The sequence below is a fragment of the Ananas comosus genome, linkage group 21 (assembly GCF_001540865.1).
Source record: "Ananas comosus cultivar F153 linkage group 21, ASM154086v1, whole genome shotgun sequence".
Lineage (NCBI taxonomy): Eukaryota > Viridiplantae > Streptophyta > Magnoliopsida > Poales > Bromeliaceae > Ananas > Ananas comosus.
In genome coordinates, this window is record NC_033641.1 from 1,726,517 (window position 1) to 1,745,608 (window position 19,092).

The window sequence follows — 19,092 nt, forward strand, 5'->3', positions numbered from 1 at the left end:
GATCTGTTTCCACACTCCTGCAAAAAAAATAAAAAGACAAAACAAAACAAAAAAAAAACAAAAGCAAAAAAACAAATAGTTGGGTAAAAATTGTACTTGGATTCCCTACGTCTCAAATGCAATCAAATGAAGGCTTATTTTAAATTATGTGATATTTTTTTGAAAAAACTTCAAAAAAATTCTCTTGTGGTTTCACTTTTTTTTATTTTAGTATCCTGTGATTTAAAATGTATCAAGTTAGTACCATGTGGCTTATCACTTTATCACTTTAGTACCCTGTGGTTTAAAGTGTATCAAATTAGTACACTGTGGTTTTGCACTTTATCACTTTAGTACCCTATGGTTTAAAAACCACAGGGTACTAACTTGATACAAAATTAAAACCATAGGGTACTAAAGTGATAAAGTGCAAAACCACAGATACACTTTAAACCATAGGGTACTAAAATGATAAAGTGAGAAACCACAGGGTACTAACTTGATACATTTTAAACCACAGGGTACTAAAGTGATAAAGTATGAAACCACAGGGAGGGTTTTTGAAGTTTTCCCTATTTTTTTAAGTTATTAGTTTGTAAATTTTGCACCATTAAAGAGGCTGTCGTGAGATTTACGAAAATAAAGATAAATGATGTGAATTTCATATCGAGAAATGTAGCATTTTTTTTTCAATTTTAATATTCACGATGCCGAACCAATGGTTTCGCACTTTTTCACTTTAATACCATATAGTTTAAAGTGTATCAATTTAATACCCTGTGGTTTCTAACTTTCTCACTTTAGTGCATTGTGGTTTAAAGTGTATCAATTTAGTACCCTGTGGTTTATTTTTCTCGTTTTATTTGCTCCTCTGTTAATATTTCGTTAAATTATATATAAAAAAACTTCAGATACCTAACTAGGTTTATCGAATATTTTTTAGTACCCTTTAGTTTTAACTTTCTCACTGATTTGTTTTCCTTTGTTAATATTTCGTTAACTTATATACAAAAACTTCAAATACCCTGCCTAGGTTTATTGAATATTCAATTTAGTACCCTTTAATTTTAACTTTATCACTGATTTAACGAAAAAAATTAATGAAATGAATAGTAAAAAGAGAAAAATAAAATCAAAGGGTACAAATTTGATACACTTCAAATCCTAGGGTACTAAAATTAGAAAGTGCGAAACCACAAAGGCTAAATACATTTTACACTACAGGGTAGTAAAGTGAAAAATTGTGAAACCACAAGGGGGCCATTTGAAGTTTACCCTAAATAATAATTCTTATGTTTGTCTTTGGACAATAAATATCATTAGTCTTAACATTTACTGTTTAAATGTTAATGAATTCTACGCTGGTATTTTATTCATAAAATCAAATTAATCGAATGATTAAAAACTTACCTGATTAACAAAACCAATTTTTTAATAAAAATATTAATAAAATTAGTATTCGTATTAACTTAATAATGATTCATTTAATCTAAATATTATATACTAGTTGAATTTGACTAGATTCTTTTAACGGAATATTATCAAATCAAAATCATTTATTTTGATATCATTATCCATTTTATGAGACACCTCCCAATAATTTTATTTAATTTAATTTATTATATGATTATATACTTAAAAGAATTATTAATTTATTTTTAGAAGAAAAAAATTAATGAAGAGATAATTAATAAAAAAATAAAATGGCGGGAGAGCCAGCTGTCATGCCACGTGTCGCGTGTGGTAAGCAGCAGTGGTGGGTTCACTGAAACTGGGCCCACATTAACCTACTCCGCGGGAACAACTTATAATATATATAATAATATATTGGGTTAAATGCATACAGGTCCCTATAAATATAGTAAATTACAAATACATTTCTATAAAGTTCACCTTTCATATGTTTTTTTTTCCAAAATTTCTAATATTTTCAAATATGTCCCTCTAATTTATTACTGTTAAAAAATTATTTATATTTTAAGTGGAAAGTAAATTTTGTCATCACAAATATGTCCATCCGAAAGCCACAACAGTATAATATAAAAGGGGCAAAAATATCAAGTTATTTTATAAACTAACCATCATTAAGTATTTAATCTATAATTAACTAAAATTTTCTAGCAGATTCTAACGGTAGGGATATATTTGAAAATATTAAGATTTTTATAGGGATAACATATGAAAATTGAATTTTGTAAAAATATATTGTAATTTACTATATTTATAGGACCTGTATGAAATTAATTCTAATATTATAAATACATATGTGTGGTAAATAGTTTAATTTTTTAAATTTTTTAAGTTTGGATAATAATTAAACGTAATCAGATAAAAAGTTAGAAAAATTTAGCAATATATGTTTCCTTTTACTTAAATATAAAAGAGTTACGATTTAGAGCGCGATTAGTTGAATAAATAGAATGCAAGCTGGGTTTAACCCAGCCGAGATTAGGGATGCAAATGGATCTTGGTTGATGGAGCTCTCACTCTGATCCGTTCCGAATGAAGCGGTAATTAAAAACAAAAAAAAAAAAAAGAAAAATATGACCAGTACTGTGTCCACCTCGAATTCGCTAAGAAAATGAAGCATTAAGCTGGAGTTTGAAATCCCTTTTCTTTTTTTGATCCATTTCAATTCACAAAAAAACTCGCTCTCATCCAGATCCCGTCACGAATAGTGGTAAGTGAGGGCTAAAAATAACATAAATATTAACCTGTCCAGATCCACCTCGTGCGGATTCCCAGTCAAGATGAGATAATTCCAAAATTATATTTTTTAGATTACAGGATCTGTTTGAGTGTGCAGATTTTATTTAAAATGCCTAACAGGTCCATATATATCAAAGTTTTCAGTGTTTGGATTAGTAGAAAAACTCAAAATTGTTGTGCTCTCGTCGTACATGATAAGCGAAAGAAGATCACAAATACAATATGAGAACATGATAATATGTTGCAAAGGCGTGAAATTGAATTTACATAACAAATTCAAATATGGTGTGTTAAGGATTACGTGCAACCGAACAAGCCCTACTAATTGGGTGTGTGTCCTCCACCCTACTATTTTCGTATACTTAAAACTTAGCGTGTATTTTTGGTATTAGGTATGTGATATGAATCATTGGTAGTACAACCCTAATTAATATTTCCAGCTTATTTATTTTCTTGTGGTTCTAATCCACCTAATTTTATTATTGTTCTATAATTTGCAATAAGCTCTAGTCAAATACACAACAACATAAACTAAGAAAAAAGTAAAAAAAAAAAAAAAANTTGATAGGTAAATGGTATCGAAAAATTATGAAATTTAGTTTCTAAATATTTTCAATAGTGTAGATCAAGTCTAACGGAGCCGATTGTCGATTTGGAAGCCGCATCATCGAAAACAACTTGGTAGCACGGAGCGCTCCGTGCTACCGATAGTATAGTAGCCTAGTTATATATATATATATATAGTTTTTGTAAATTTTTGTATCGAACTCGAATGCAAAACTAAACCTAAAAATGAATTAAAAATTTGGATATATGCATAAACACTCTTAAGTTAATATATGTTATTTTTTGTAAAACAGATTATTTGTAATACATAAAAAGAAATTTAAAATTTTGGACATATGCATAAACACTCTTAGTTTAATATATGTTATTTTTTGTAAAACAGATTATTTGTAATACAATAATTCTAGATCAAAGTATTCAATATAAGTATATAACATCTTTTATTTAGTAATTAATATAATTAAAAGCTATAAATATCTAAATTCACTGGTTTTAGTTTTAATGTTTTTAATTTTTTGGAAGTATAGTTATGATTTTGAATTTTTAAAAATGAATGGTTATAATGCTGATTTTGAATTTGAATTTTTAAAATTTAGAGTTTAGATTTTAAATTTTTTTATTTTTAAATTTTGGTTTTGTTTTTGTTTTCTATTTTTGCAAAAAAAAAAAGAAACCTTCTAGTAAATATATATCCCTCCTTCGCTTTTAAAAATCTATATTTTACCCTTTTTAAAATTTCAGAAATATTTTCAGGGGAATACAGTGTTAATGAAGATGACAAAATGACCAAATTACTCTTACTTATTTTATAAAAAAATATTTTTTTAATATATTTCTGTCATTTGGAAGAATATTTTTAATATAAATTATAAAAAATAGGCGGAACAGTAATAGATTCTTAATGGAGGGAGCTAAATGTAACAACTTAAAATATTAAAGGAATAAAAATATAAAGTTTTGAAAGTTAGAAGGAAAAAATAAAAAAATAAATATTTATAAGGGGGTTTTCTGTAATTTAGTCATCGAGAAAAAAAAAAAAAAAAAAAAAAAAACTAACGTATCTGCGAAGCAACATACCGCGTCGGCCGCATCGTAATCACCATTTTAGCCAAAGTAATTAATTAACGAATATAATTAAGTTAATGATTAATTAGTTTTAATTAATAAGTATATAATTATAATTACGCCTATATATAATGCCTCTGAAGCTCCATTCCCTTCTCCTTCGCCTCCTCTTCGCGAGCGATGAAGGAGAGAGACGACGACGACGAAGAAGAAGAAGAAGAAGAAGAAGAAGAAGCAGAAGCCCCGGAGGGATCGACGACGACGGAAACCCTAGTTTGAGCCCCGATCCATGGCGAAGCCCGGCGCCGCGGCGGCGGCGGCGAGGGCCGCCGCGGCGGCAGAGGCGGCGGCGGCGGCGGAGAGGCTGAAGAGGGAGCTGAGGAGGCTGGTCATGGCGATCGCCGCCGACGACGGCGCCGGCGCCGGCGCCGGCGGAGTGGGGGCGGAGGCGTTCGACGAGGCGGAGAGGGCGCTCGCGAGGCTGAGGGAGCTTAGGTTCGGGGGCGGCAATGGGGGGTCGAGGGGGACGAGGAGTAGGGAGGAGGAGGGAGGTGGTGGACACGTGGCGGTCCCGGAGCACTTCCTGTGCCCGATCTCGTCGGAGATCATGCGGGATCCGGTGGTTCTCGCCTCGGGACAGGTGAGGGCTTGTGTTTGCGCTAGGGTTAGGGATAGGGTTACACCTCTCTTTGGATTCGGTGTAGGAGCAATCTAGTTCGAATTTAGGGGATTTACGTTGGTAATATTAATCTATTTTACTGTTTTGCGTTTGATTTTGTTGTGTTTTCTCATATGGATTAATTAACCTCCCAAAAGAAGGTTTTTTTTTTTTTTTTTTTGGTTGATAATAACAAATTATGAATTAATTTTTTAAGACTAATTTAATCGAGTGTATTACACCGGACTATTGAATTAAATAAACCCTATTTTGGGTTTTATTAATTTAATTTTTATTGCAATCACTGTGTTTACAATTATTTCTTTAAAAAAAAACCAATTTTCCTGGTATAGTATCTAATTATAATGTAATTTTTCAGATTAATATTTGAGATTAGTTTAATCATTTTTGGGTTTTATATTTATTTAATTTTTTTATTACAATTACAATGTTTACTGTTCCTTTATTTTAATGTTCCTGGTATTTTGGTGCTCTTAATATGTTTGTTACAAATTCCCCTTGAGTTATTTATTTATTTATTATATTATATTATTTTATGTATTTTGTTTTTTTGCTGTATTAGGTAATGTTTTGCAACTTATTGTGAGTATATTAGTTGACAAATCATTTATAGATTCCAAAAATTTGGTTTTGATTCACTCATATTATATATATATAGAGAGAGAGAGAGAGAGAGAGAGAGAGAGAGAGAGTTGAGCTAGAATGCTATCGATAGCAAACCGGCACTTTTGCCACCCATTTGTTTTCGATGGNGAATGTATATATATATATATATATATATATATATATATATATTAAAGATCAATTTGTTAGAGGTTAGCTCTGGTTCCTGCTAATTAATTATAAAAAAATCTTTTTTTTTCCCCTTACAATTTAGAATTTTAAACTCTGTTCACTAATGAATAGGACTACTTGTTGAAAGAACAACTCTTTTCTATGCATCTCTTTGATCTAATCTCTACATTCTTCAAATTGTTTTCCTATATTTTATTGTTGATTCTAAATTGCCCTGTTCTTAAATTTCATATTATTAGTGTATAACAAAAAACCACTTTGTTCTTATCAATGTTTTAAGTGCCCGTCGGCACAGGCCGTATCCACCGTGACAATAAGATATCGACACGATACAGAATCCGTTCCGATGGCACAGCTCAAAACCCTCTATTCTTTAAATTAATAAGTAATTTTTCCAATAAAGTTCAAAAGATATGATAAAAAAATATAATAAATAGCTAGAATATTTTGTTGCTAAAGAAAATAAATATTTCATGCTATTATGTGTCGGCACACAAGAATTTTTTTGACCAGCACGTATCGGCACGGTTTGGCACGCACCGTGCTGTACCGTGCCGTACCGTGCCGGCAACTTTCCAGCACGACCCCTTGCCACGGCACTTAAATTCATGGTTCTTATTCTACTTTATGTGGTATAAATCTATTGCAGAGACTAATTTTGTTTTCCTATGCTTTATTGTTGATTCTAAATTGCCCTGTTCTTAAATTTCATTTTCTTAATGTATGTAATCACATCTTTGTTATTATTCTAATTTATGTGGCATCCCTCCCTTCTATTGGAATTTTAGACTCTGTTTACTAATCATCAGAATCCTGTTAATGGTATGAATAGGAGTACTTGTGATTTGATTAAAACTCTTTTTGAGTATGTTTTCCTATGTTCTGTTCTAAATTCTTGATTCCCCTGTTCTTAAATTTGTATAATTATAAAAAAATATTAATGTCAGATGAATTATTACAGGCTCCATCTGATGCTTGGTATCGGATAAAAAAAGAGTTATTTTTCTTCCCCTCTTTGGAGGTTTTAAACTCGATCCAGTAATCATCATAAATATTTTCCTAGGGTTGTTTTTTTTTTCCTTAATTCTAGATTGCCCTGTTCTTAATTTGGACATAGTTAATGGATATGAAATGGTATACATTCATTTGCGCAGACTTACGATCGCGCCTTCATTCAAGAATGGCTGAACTCCGGCAATCGGACTTGCCCGCAAACCCAGCAGGTCCTCTCCAACACCGTCCTCACTCCGAACCACCTAGTCCGAAGCATGATCTCTCAATGGTGCGTCGACCACGGGATCAGTCTCCCCCCTCTCGACAACCAATACGAAGGCCTAGTCACCCGGAACGACCGCGAGGAATTCAATAGATTGCTCGACCGGATATCACCTTCCTCCACCGCCGTCGATAAGAGGCAAGCCATTCGAGACCTCCGCCTTTTGACGAAGCGGAATCGATCTTTTCGCGCGGTTATAGGAGAGAAGCCCGACTCGATCTCTCAATTGCTCTCCGCCCTCTCTGAGAACAGAAGCCCGGAAGTGATAGAAGACATAGTGACGACGATCCTAAACCTTTCGATCCACGATAGCAACAAGAAGATCCTCGGAGAAAACCCTAACGTGATCCCGATGCTCATCGACGCGCTGTATTCGGGGACGATGGAGGCACGCAGCAATTCCGCGGCCGCGCTCTTCACGTTGTCGGCTTTAGATTCCAACAAGTTGAGGATCGGCGAACTCGGAGCCATGAGGCCGTTGGTGGATCTCCTCGAGGACGGAACCCTAACCGCGAAGAAGGACGCGGCCTCCGCCATCTTCAACCTCTGCATGGCGCACGAGAACAAGGCGAGGGCGGTGAGGGAAGGGCTGATCGACGTGGCGGTGAGATCCATAACCGACCGAACCCTCGTCGACGAGCTACTGGCGATCCTCGCCTTGCTATCGAGCGACCGAGAGGCGGTGGAGGAGATCGGGGAGGCGGGCGGAGTCCCTCTCCTGCTCGGGATCGTGCGGGAGAACTCGTGCAAGAGGAGCACCGAGAACGCGGCGGTGGTTCTCTTCTCGATGTGCATGTATGATAGGTCAAAGTTAAAAGAAGTAGGGGAGGATGAGAACTTGAATGGCACATTGGCCTGGCTGGCCCAGAATGGCACTTCTAGGGCAAGGAGGAAGGCAGCAGGGATCCTTGAGAAACTGAAGAAAGCTATGAACATGAACAACACACACTATTCTTGTTAGATGGTGGTGGTGGTGCTGGGGAGGTGTAATTAGTGGGGGAATAAGAGGCTCAATTTGATGATATGTATATATATATATATATATATATATATAGAACCATATATTGTCACATTAGTGATCAGAGTTTTTGGTGCCAAAAAAGGTTGGTTTTTACTGTGAAATGCTGCTGAGGAAATCTCCCATCTTTTGTAGCTTAATAAGTGAACATAATTTTTGCTTGTAACTTGTCACACTTCTTCTTGTTTTCAATTTGTTACCATGTCACCTTTTTTTCCTGTCTTCTTGTGACTTGGTTTTCCACTGGCTTCTCTAACAGGGTATTTTGTTTTCCAGAAAATATTTTAAAAAAAAATAATGTCCTCACAGTAGAAGTGTTTTCTATCTGTTTGGTTTCTAACATCCTGTTTGGTTCGGTATAAGGGGAGTATAACCCTTTATCCCTTCTTTATATCCAAACGCTATTTTTCGTATCTAAGAAGAGTTGTTTTTCGATACTTGAAATAAGCTGATATAATCTGGTCTGAAATTACTGTTCCAACCTTATTCCTAGAACACCCGAAAACAAAATTAATTAAACTCTAATTAATTTTAATTATAGTATTAAATTATTAATTACTCTAATTAATAATTTTAAATCATTAATTACTCTAATTAATATTAAATTATTATCTCTGGATAACCACCCGGCTAAAGGTGGGAACAGCTGTTCTCATCCGTATTTTTATTTTTAAAATTTAAAAATTAAAAAATTGAATTCTAAAATTTAAAATTTTAAACTTTATAATTTATAATCTCAAAATCAAAGTTTATAATTTTAAATTCTAAATTTTAAATTTGATATTTAATATTTTAAAATTTTCAAATTTAAACTTGATATTAAATTTAATGTTTAAAACTTTAAATTTTAAATTTTGAAACTTAAAATTTGAGATTTTAAATGTTAATTTTAAATTTTGAATTTTAAATTTTAAAAGTTAAAATTTAAAATTTAAAAATTTAAATATATATGAAAGTGGTAATATTATTATTTTTATTTATAACTACCCACTATCTCTATTATTCAATCTTATTTATTCAAAGCTATTTCTCTATTTCGAAGAATATCCCATTTTACATCCCAATTTTCATCCAAACGTAAAATTAATTTAGTTCTTACTTATATCTGAACTTATATCTATTTCTGAAATAGATAGTTTATTTATATCTTACCAAATGATACCTAAAATAATTATTAGTTTTTCTAACATTTTTTTTTCAGATTCATGAAAAAAATTTTCTTTTAGTTTTTCAAACTTTTTGGGATAGAATTATGAAAGAAACATATTATTTGTACACCTAACATATCCTTACGATTAATAAGAGATTGTTTGGATTCCCGTACGAGTCCGTAAAAAGATTTTTCGAGAAAAAAGTTTCTTACGGAAAATTCTATTTTCAGAATTTTGTATGTTTGTGTTTCAAGAAAAAATAGTTTTCAAAAATACTTTTTCTCATATTTTATGAAAAAGTAGTATTTTGTTTTCAAAAAAAAAAATGAAAACAGAAAATAATTTTCGTGAAACTTGATTTCTTGGAAACCAATATGAACGAAAAATTGAAAAAGGTAACTTCAATAGAAAACTTGGTTTCTCTGAAAAATGTAGAAAAAATTTTTTCTGGAAAAGTTTTTTTCAGGTCTTCAGTTTTTCGCCTGTCCAATTCTAATAAAAATTAGCTTTTTTAGAAAGAAATTTTCTTTCAAACTTTATAAAAAACATTGTTTTCGTTTTCTGGATTTTATAAAAAACGAAACAATTAGTTTTCTATAAAATCTGGAAAAAATTCTAAAATATTAATATTTGAAACAAATGATTAAAAAACTAAAAAAAAAAAAAAAAAAATCTACATAGAACAACTTTCTTAGAATGTTTTTCTACAATTTCTAAGAAACCAAACAGTCCCTAAAAAACAGGGGGCCTGGTCATACTTTATAATAAAGAATAGGCATACAAATAACATTACTTACGATGGAATAAATGTTTTTCAAAAACAAAAAAATTAAAAAAATGTGAAAACTAATTTTAATTTTTCACAATTAAAATTAACATTACTCCCGAATCTTCTGTTGCTTTCAACCCTGAAGAAGATTCCAGTAAAGATAGGGGAGGGACCAAAGGATGCCGCCTTCACTAATTGAATTCCACCAGCTATGGTTGTGGGAATAGCATTAAAATGTACCAACATATGATTCCTTTACAACAGCTGGAGCTAGATGTCACGGCCTCAGCATTTTTATTCACAAAATCTGTGCGGCACCCGCCTTTCTGCTCGAAGATGGACAAGTCTAACTCCTTATTACTAGTCTGAACTTTCGCGCCCCACGACTAAGTATGCAAAGAAAAAGAGAAGAGAAAAAGACAGAGATTCACAAAAAACTAAGTACTTCACTACTTAGAAAAATAGGACTGTAATATACAACTTCTCTTGTATCTCTACCTTATTTCCCCTTATTGTATATTTAGTCGTAGAGCACGGAGATTCAGGCTAGCAGTAAAGAGTTAGACTTATCCATCTTTGAGCAGAAAAGCGGATGCCGCATGAGCTTTGCGAATAAAAACGCTACGACCGTGATATAGAGCTATCAACAAGCGAAACATGAATGAGTTGGGACTGGCTCTTATTTGACTCGAAACTATTTGAGATCGGCTTCTATATGGCTTGAGCTTGTGACGGGCTCAAAAAGCCCAACTCATGATCGGATTGGAATTAAACGAGTCGGCTCGCATTCTGCTCGTTAGTTCGATTAGTTTGTCAAGTCGAGCTAGCCGATGTAGCTCGAATATAGCGCGGAATTTAAACCTCGGAGCTTTTTCTTATTTACTTCTCACTACAATTCAAAACTTCTAAATTTGTCTTGAAATAATCAAAATACCCTTCTAAACCCTTCCAGGAATTTGAAAATTTTAAAGAAATTTTTAAAAATCAGTAAAGACATTTTGGTCAACCGGAAGTATATTAGATATTTTTAAAGTTTTTTGAAAGATATGCAAGATATTATCCCTTAAATCTTTAATGGTTGAAATTCTATAGATAAATAGGCAACGATATACTTGAGTTGGATTAAAATCCAAATAGTGAAAATTTATATTTTATATGTATAACTTCATATAAAAGCATAATATATGTAAGCATAATGTATATATATTCAAACTATATCAAGTCGAACACGAGCGAACAAATCCTAACTCATGTTTGACTTGTTTAATTGTTTATTAAATAAGTGATTCGACCTCAAACTTATTTTGAGTCGAATATGAGCTGACTCGCAAACAGCAAACTGGATCGCCGGCCCTACCTAGAGCCTCCGTTTATTTAAGAGCCTGTTTGTTTGTTCGTAATTACTTTTTAGGCCCTTTGGGCTAGATAATTAAAGGCCCCTTTTAGTAGGGCATGAAAGTCGAATATTTACAAGCACCACTAGGGCATGAAAGCCCAATATGTACAAGCACCACACCAATGTAAGCAAAAAAGCGATTATTTTAGTGTCTGTTTGGCTCTACTTCTACGACTACCTCTATATGGCTGTAGAGTTTTGGCAAACAAATTATAATGTATCGTTTACTGTGGCAGGAAGAAGAAATAAGATTTCGAGGCTTAAAAACGTAGTGGTAATTTAGAGCTTTTTGAGTTTTGTTGTGCAGAGATCTAAAAAAAAAAAAAAAAAAAAAAAAAAAAAAAAAAAAAACACTTTTTAGTATTTTTCATAGAAGCACTACTTTAGTAGCACTTCGTTGAGTAATACAACATTTTTCAGTACCATACTAGCTCTGAAGCCTCATTCGGAGCAGCGAGCGTAGTCTGATACCAAGTGTAAAGCAAAGGAAAAAAATATGCTCATTAAGTTTTAGTTTTCAAATAAAATTCTAAGTAGATGTTGAAAAATAGTAGTTGCTGTTGCTTTTCACACCACAACTCATTGTCATGTTACTCGATATGCCATGTTTTGGCGTAAGATAACAAGGGGAACTATTTTGTCCTTTACAAAAAATATTACAACTTTATATAACCTTTGATTGGTAACATAATGTTGTTTTTTTCCATTTTTTTTGGTTAAAATACTTTTCTCAATCGATCTTTTCAATTACATTGGCTATTCAAATAAAATCCTTATATCATGTTAAAATTAAGCTGTAGAAAGTGTTTGCTTGCATGCTCATATTAGTTGTCAAGGGCTAGGAACTTGAGTAGTTCATGTTCAATTTACTTTGAAAACTCTTTTCTTCATTGATTTGATGAGCAAATATACTTAAGATGACTTTATTTTTATTTTTTAAAACTTTTTATACTGTAAGCCTCTGAACGCTCAAATTTTTTTAAATTAAAATTTTCACTTTCCGAACTAGAACTCCCTTCCATAAAGATTTGTATTTTGAGTTGGAAATTGATTTGGGCTAATGGACTTAAACTCAACTCGGATCAGACCAGCGATGGATCGAAGGAAATGTTTGATTGACTAGTCAAGCTAAACCGGTAGCTCTACCCACCTTTTTCTACTCCTCGTTCTCCCTTTAATTTCTCTCTTGCTTGTCTTGTCCGAGAAGAGGACGCTATCCTTTTACCTTCATCTGACTTCTTAAAAGTCTTGATTGAAATACGTTTTGAGTGAGCTTTTATTGTTATGTCTTTGTCACGGTCGACTGAGAGCACCCCAGCGGTCGACTGGGGTATGTGTTGTAGGTTGACTCTGAATAACTAGTGGTCAGCCAATTTGGGCACGGTCAACTCTGTAGGGCAGTTGACCGAGCTTGGATGGGAGGTCGACTGAGGGCAACTCGAGGCTTGGGAAGCTTCTACCTTGACTCCTACCGACACTTCTAGCAACGCCTCGAACTATCAAAATTTGATTAGGATACCATCTTATTGAGTTATTAATTGAACAACTACTTACACGTCACAGAGATAAATTATTGTTCATGATATATATAGATGCATGGAGTATGATACAAACTTATATGCATATTAAATTGTTAGTTCCTATAATTACATGCAAGAAACATAGTAAGGTATTGTCATTGCATGGTTACGAGTAGGACCTTTATGTGGCATAAGCCAAATTAGGTCAAGTCCTATGATTGGATGGGCACACGGTGTGAGTCGAGTTGGTTCTCCCAATTCTAATGTATAGTAGTACCTTGTGGGCCACCCTAGTTCTGTGTGCAGATGTAACGATCCAGCCCACTAGCAATAATAACTCGTTGGGCCCAACCACCGGCCCAAAATGCTTAAGCCCAGTTATTATTACTAGTGTCTAAGTCTCTTATAAACCCAATGACAACCCCATTCCCATCCGATGTGGGACTATTGGGGTGTCACAGCAGATATGTATTGCTACAGCTACCACAATAAACAATCGGTTAGATCTCCCTTTGGTTAGAGGTTTGATTATGTATGTATTACATTGGGCGGACACTTGAGGATCATTACTACAAAGTAGAGACCCGAGGGTATTGTGTACCAAGTAGTGGCCGAAGGATTCCTTGATTTCCATAAAAATCAGGGAATAATCCATTGTTTATAAGGTAGAGATTGATGTTTAGTAAAGGTATTGGTTTATCGAGCAAGATTTAACATGGGTGTCACACCCCAAAAATCTCACATTGGATATGAATGGGAATGTGATTGGGTATATAAGAGGTTTAGACACTAATAATAATAACTAGGCTTAAGCATTTTGGGCCGGTGTTTGGGCTCAACGAGTTATTGTTGTTAGTGGGTCGGGTCATTACATTGGTATTGGGTTTTAGATTTATATGCTAATAGATCGAATAGGGTTAGGGTTTCTTCCAATCCGACCTCTTCCTCCTCCATTATTATTAGGAAATAATTGAACAAAGAGACGAGCGGTGAAATAAAAAAAAAGTAGTGCAGTACTTTTATAGGAAGAATTGGGCTTCAGTGTTTGCCACCGAATTTGTAGTTTTTTACGAAAATTGCCATTTTGAATGGTGTAAACACGTGCTCGTAAATAAATCGAAGATTACTTGTGATTGGTGTGGTTTGATGAGGTGGATCGGGTCGTTACATTTGGTATCAGAGCCAGTTCACCAGTTAGAAGTGTGAAATGAGTCTTGACTGAGCCAAAGTTGGAATGACAAACTAAGCCAAGGTCGGTGATTAACAGGCTAAGTCAGGGTCGGAATGACAAAGGCTAGTGAGATAAATCTCACAACGCCTGGTGATCTTGGGCTATGTGTGTTTAGGGCCGACGAGGACGTCAGGGCCTAAACGGGGGGAGTCTATGACACCCCAATAATCCCACATCGGATGGAGTGGGGTTGTCATTAGGTTTATAAGTGGACTCCACCCTAATAATAATAACTGGGCTTACGCATTTTGGGCCGGTGGTTTGGACCCAACAAGTTATTATTGCTAGCGGAAGGAAAATACCTAATAAACTAGGTCTACCATGTCATCAATAGACCAAATAATAACTAACTCATCCTTCTTCATAGCAGAGACCGTAGAATGACTGCTGTTTTATATATATATGTTGTAACATTATCATAGAAGTGTTTTTGTAAAGCAAAAGCCTTAATTTTTATTTTTTTTATATATATTTTATATTCACTAGATATTGGATTATGCTCTTAATTTATCAAATAGTACAAAACTTGTACAAAACTTGTAATATTCTCCAACACTAAAGTTGGACTTCTATTGAAAATGTATGCTGCAGTAGATACCGCTTCTGTCTAAAATTTGTTCGGAAGCTTTTTCGCTTTCAACATGCCTTTTGCCATCTCGACTAAACTTCGATTTTTGCACTCTACAACACCGTTCTGCTGAGGCGTGTAACTGGTTGTCAACTGCCTGTGAATACCATTAGCCTTATAAAAATTTTCAAACTTGTTAGAAATAAATTCTCCCCCTCGATCTGTACGGAGGGTCCTAACATAATAATTGAATTCGTTATCGACCAAATTTTTAAATTTTTGCAAAGCATCAAAAGCTTCGGATTTATTTTTGATAAAATAAATCCAAGTCATCAGGCTATAATCATCCACGAAAACCACAAAATAGTAATTGCTGCTGAGCGACGGTGTCTGCATCGGTCCACATACATCTGCATGTATCAATTCTAATAATTTTTTAGCTCTCCAATTGCTTTTTCTTGGAAAAGAGTCCTTGTGATGCTTTCCTAGCACACAACTTTCACATACAGAACTATTATTATGCACCAAAGGCAAACCATCAACCATATTCTTTTTATGCAATAAATCAAGTCCCTTAAAACTTAAGTGACCATATCGATAGTGTCATAACCAATCATCATCTAGCACTACTTTCATTGCAACATGAAAAGGACAAATTTTATTTTCTGTCATCGAAAATTCAAAAAGTAATTTTTTTTATTTTTATCTCCATAAATTGTGCACTTAGAATCTTCAAAAATAAGCAAATAACATTCTTTCAAAAATTGACCAACACTAAAAAGATTGGAATTCAATCCTAGAACATATAAGATATTATTTATTTTTTGCATTCCAGAAATATTTACCTCAACTGTACCTCTTCCATACACGTCATGGACATAGCCGTCACCCATTGTCACGCGGCCTTTAACTGATTTGTCCAAATTAATAAAGTTTTCTTCTTTTCTTGTCATGTGACTGCTACAAACACTATCGACATACCAAATATTGTTAGTAGTTTTTTCTAATGAACGATATGCAAAAAGTATATTATCGTTTTCATTCTTTTCATAAACAAAATTCGCATTCTGCTATTTCAATTTACAAAAGCGCTCGATATGGACAAATTTTTTACAATAATAACATTAAATATTTTTACGATTGTGGGATTGATCGTTACCTCCGTAGGTTCTCTGATTTTAATTACTCGATCCTTCATTATTTCTATTGTTGAAACCACCTACCACCACGGCCTCTACCACGGCCATGACCACGGCCTCTGCCACGGTCTCCAGATGCTGAAGTTTGACGATTGAAAGTATTTGTACCACATTTTTCATCGCTTTTCGATTCACTTTGAAAAGCATGCTCAGAAAAACTTTCAGTTCTATCTTTTCGTTCCTCATGTGCTAAAAGAGAAACAAGACGTTCACTACAAGATAATTTAGATAAATTTTTTGGCTCTTCTATAGCAGAAACTAAATCACCATATTTTTTCTTTAGACTTCTTAAAATTTTTTTGACTACTATTTGATCAGTAATTTGTTAACCATAGGTACGCATCAAGATAACTAATTCCATAACCTTAGAATAAAAAGTATGAATATTTTTATTTTCTTGCATAAAAAAAGTTTCAAATTTTCTTTTTAAAATTTGAATCTTAACTCTGAGTACCTTTTCGTTACGTTGGTATTCCTTCTGTAATATATCCCATGCTTCCTTCAATCGAGTAGCACCGGCAATGTGGGAAAATATCGAATCGTCAATTGATTGCTGAATAAAGAAAAATGCATTTGCATCTTTTTTCAGATTCTCTCCGGTTGTTTTCTTGCATCCTTTTTGTACAAAATCCCATAAATCTTGGGATCACAGCAACGTCCGCATCTTCACGCACCAAAAATCATAGTTGTTCTCTTTGAATATCGAGAATCCTTGTGCAACTCCGTTAGCGCTATTAAACGCCATCGACACCTTCTCCTCTCGAAAACTTGGCTCTGATACCGCTTGTTACGACGGTGGGCTTCCAACAAATACGCTCTATATACTTGTTATGGTATATAGAGATCTCCACAAAAAAGTAAAATAGAAAAGACAAGAGAAGAAGAAGACAAATCAAAGAATCTGATACGTTTTTGTGGAAGCAAAGTAAAACAACTATATTGAATAAAAGTTAACATCTACCCAGCATGCGTCCGTACACGGTGGTGACGACAACTAATTAATTAGCGCCCGGCTCTGGCTTCAACTTAATTAATACCGGCTTCGTTAACCAAATAATTCTGACCTATCTATTTATAATTAATTACATAGAATCCTACTCTGATTCGATTTCATCTCAATCACAATTTAAATAACCGAATATAATAATGGATAAGATCAAATAATCTAATCCTAATCTCATTAGCATTATCTCTAACAAGATCCATCTCACACTTCCGGCCGGCTATCAGGTTCTAGTACCAAATGTAACAATTCAGCTCGCAAGTAATAATAACTCGTTGAACCTAAACCACCGGCTCATTAAACACAATTATTATTACTAGTATGTTCGTTATTTATAAACACATCATACTCTCCCACATTATCCGATGCAGAACTATTGGGATGTCACAGGTACTCTTAGGAACTTGAATTCCTTTTTCTCCTTCTCTTTTTTTTTTTTTTTTTTTCTTTTCTCTTTACATCCATTAACTCCGGACAACCTATTATTTGTATGGCTAGAAATGTTTGGCTTGAGCTACGCCCTGCGCCTTGTTGTGCTTTGACAATGTTCGTGCCCAAGAAATTGACCTCCAAGATCAAACGATTGATTGGCTATGTCTAGCCATTGACCGAAAGAAGTAGTTTGAGCTTATGAATTATTAGTTGACAATCAGTTAGCTGCTTGATTATCAGCAGTCGATCGGTCGCTAAATAGCAATCAACTGCAAGAGGGACATAGTAGACGTGAGCTCTTCTCCTAGGAAGGCTACCAAGTGCTGCAAGTCGTTATAGGGAAGGCCAACAAGCAATTAAGAAAGAAGAAGAAGAAAAAGTAGTTGCACTATTTGAGAGACTAAATTATACTATTTGAAGCTAAATTACACTATTTAATACTATTTGAGACTAACTTGTACCACAAAAATATAAATTGTACTGTTTGAGACTGAGTTGGGCTATTTGAGAAATTGTTTGAGACTAAACTATACTATTTAAGAAGTTGCACAAATAGTTTTAAACAATATAACTTAGTCTAAAAGAGTACAATTTAATCTCAAATAATTCAATTTCTATTTTTTTGTAGTGCAATTTAGTTTCAAATGATGCAATTTAGCCTCAAACAGTGCAACTTATTTTCAAACGAAGCATCTTGATCTTAAATATTGCAATTTCTAATTATTGTAGTGCAACTTAGTTTCAAATAATTTTAAATGGTACAGCTTAGCCTCAAAACTATATAATTTAGCCTCAAACAAAGCAACTTCTTCTTCTTCTTTTTTCTTCTCTGCTTGTTGGCCTTCTCTGTAACCGCTGCAATGCGTCGTGGCTTTCTCAGAAGAAAATTATATATTGTTTTAATTTTTTTTTCTTTACTTTTTTCTTGTTTCTTATTCTTTTTTATCTCACCCTTTGTATCTTTTTGGCTACTGCGTCCCTCCCTCGCTTTTCACTGCAACCGCTGCCCCTACACTAACGCACTCTTCCTCCCATCGTCCTTAATCCTGCGACACCCTCGTTGTCGTCGCCATCGTCGTCGTAGTCCACGACCGTGCCCTCTACCACAGCCTAAATTACGTGATTGAAGCCATATTTGAGTCTATTTCGCTACCACCGGCGGCATCGTTGTTGGCATGGGCGAGATAGGAGAGAAGAGTGCAGAGAAGGGGGGGATGAAGAGGTACAAAGATGGACGAAAAAAACGAACAGAGTAAGAGGAATAAGTAAAATTTAGTCAACTTACTAAAAATTCAAACATAATTTGTAAAATTTAAAAATAATTTATTTTTATAAAAATACAAAACTAATTAATTTTTTATATAAATTGGCCATTAAAAAAAAGAAATCTAATTATTATAGGACATTTGAGAATATGACGAAGTGTTTAGATAACTTTAAAAAAAAACAAAAAGTGTAAGGGGTAATTTAGACACACTACAGTGTGTTGCATGTAATTTAGTCTTAAAACTTCCGATAACTTTTCCGAGGAGAGACCTAAAACTTAGGGCTGGCAAACGAGCGAGCCGGCTCACGTTCAACTCGTGTTCGGCTCGATATTCGGCTCGCTCGAGCTCGACTCGAAATTAAATGAGCCGAGCTTGAACAAAATAAAAGGCTCGAAATTCATTTCAAGCCGAACTTGAGTATTACTCGGCTCGTTCGAATTAGGCTCGAAAAGCTCGAAAAGCTCGAA

The 19,092-nt window shown here is 34.0% G+C and overlaps 1 protein-coding gene across 1 annotated transcript; it reads left to right on the plus strand.

The window, feature by feature from the left end:
• LOC109726620 (U-box domain-containing protein 9) lies at window positions 4,469–8,306 on the plus strand. Its single transcript, XM_020256327.1, has 2 exons — window positions 4,469–4,960; window positions 6,949–8,306. Exons 1-2 carry the CDS (start codon window positions 4,610–4,612, stop codon window positions 8,029–8,031), a joined length of 1,434 nt encoding a protein of 477 aa, XP_020111916.1. The 5' UTR covers window positions 4,469–4,609; the 3' UTR covers window positions 8,032–8,306.

Bases quoted from the DNA above. Each gene is read 5' to 3' on its own strand.
- LOC109726620 (XM_020256327.1), top strand. From the start codon at position 4,610: ATGGCGAAGCCCGGCGCCGCGGCGGCGGCGGCGAGGGCCGCCGCGGCG. The intron at 4,961-6,948 runs GTGAGGGCTTGT...TCATTTGCGCAG, and splicing joins TGGTTCTCGCCTCGGGACAG to ACTTACGATCGCGCCTTCAT.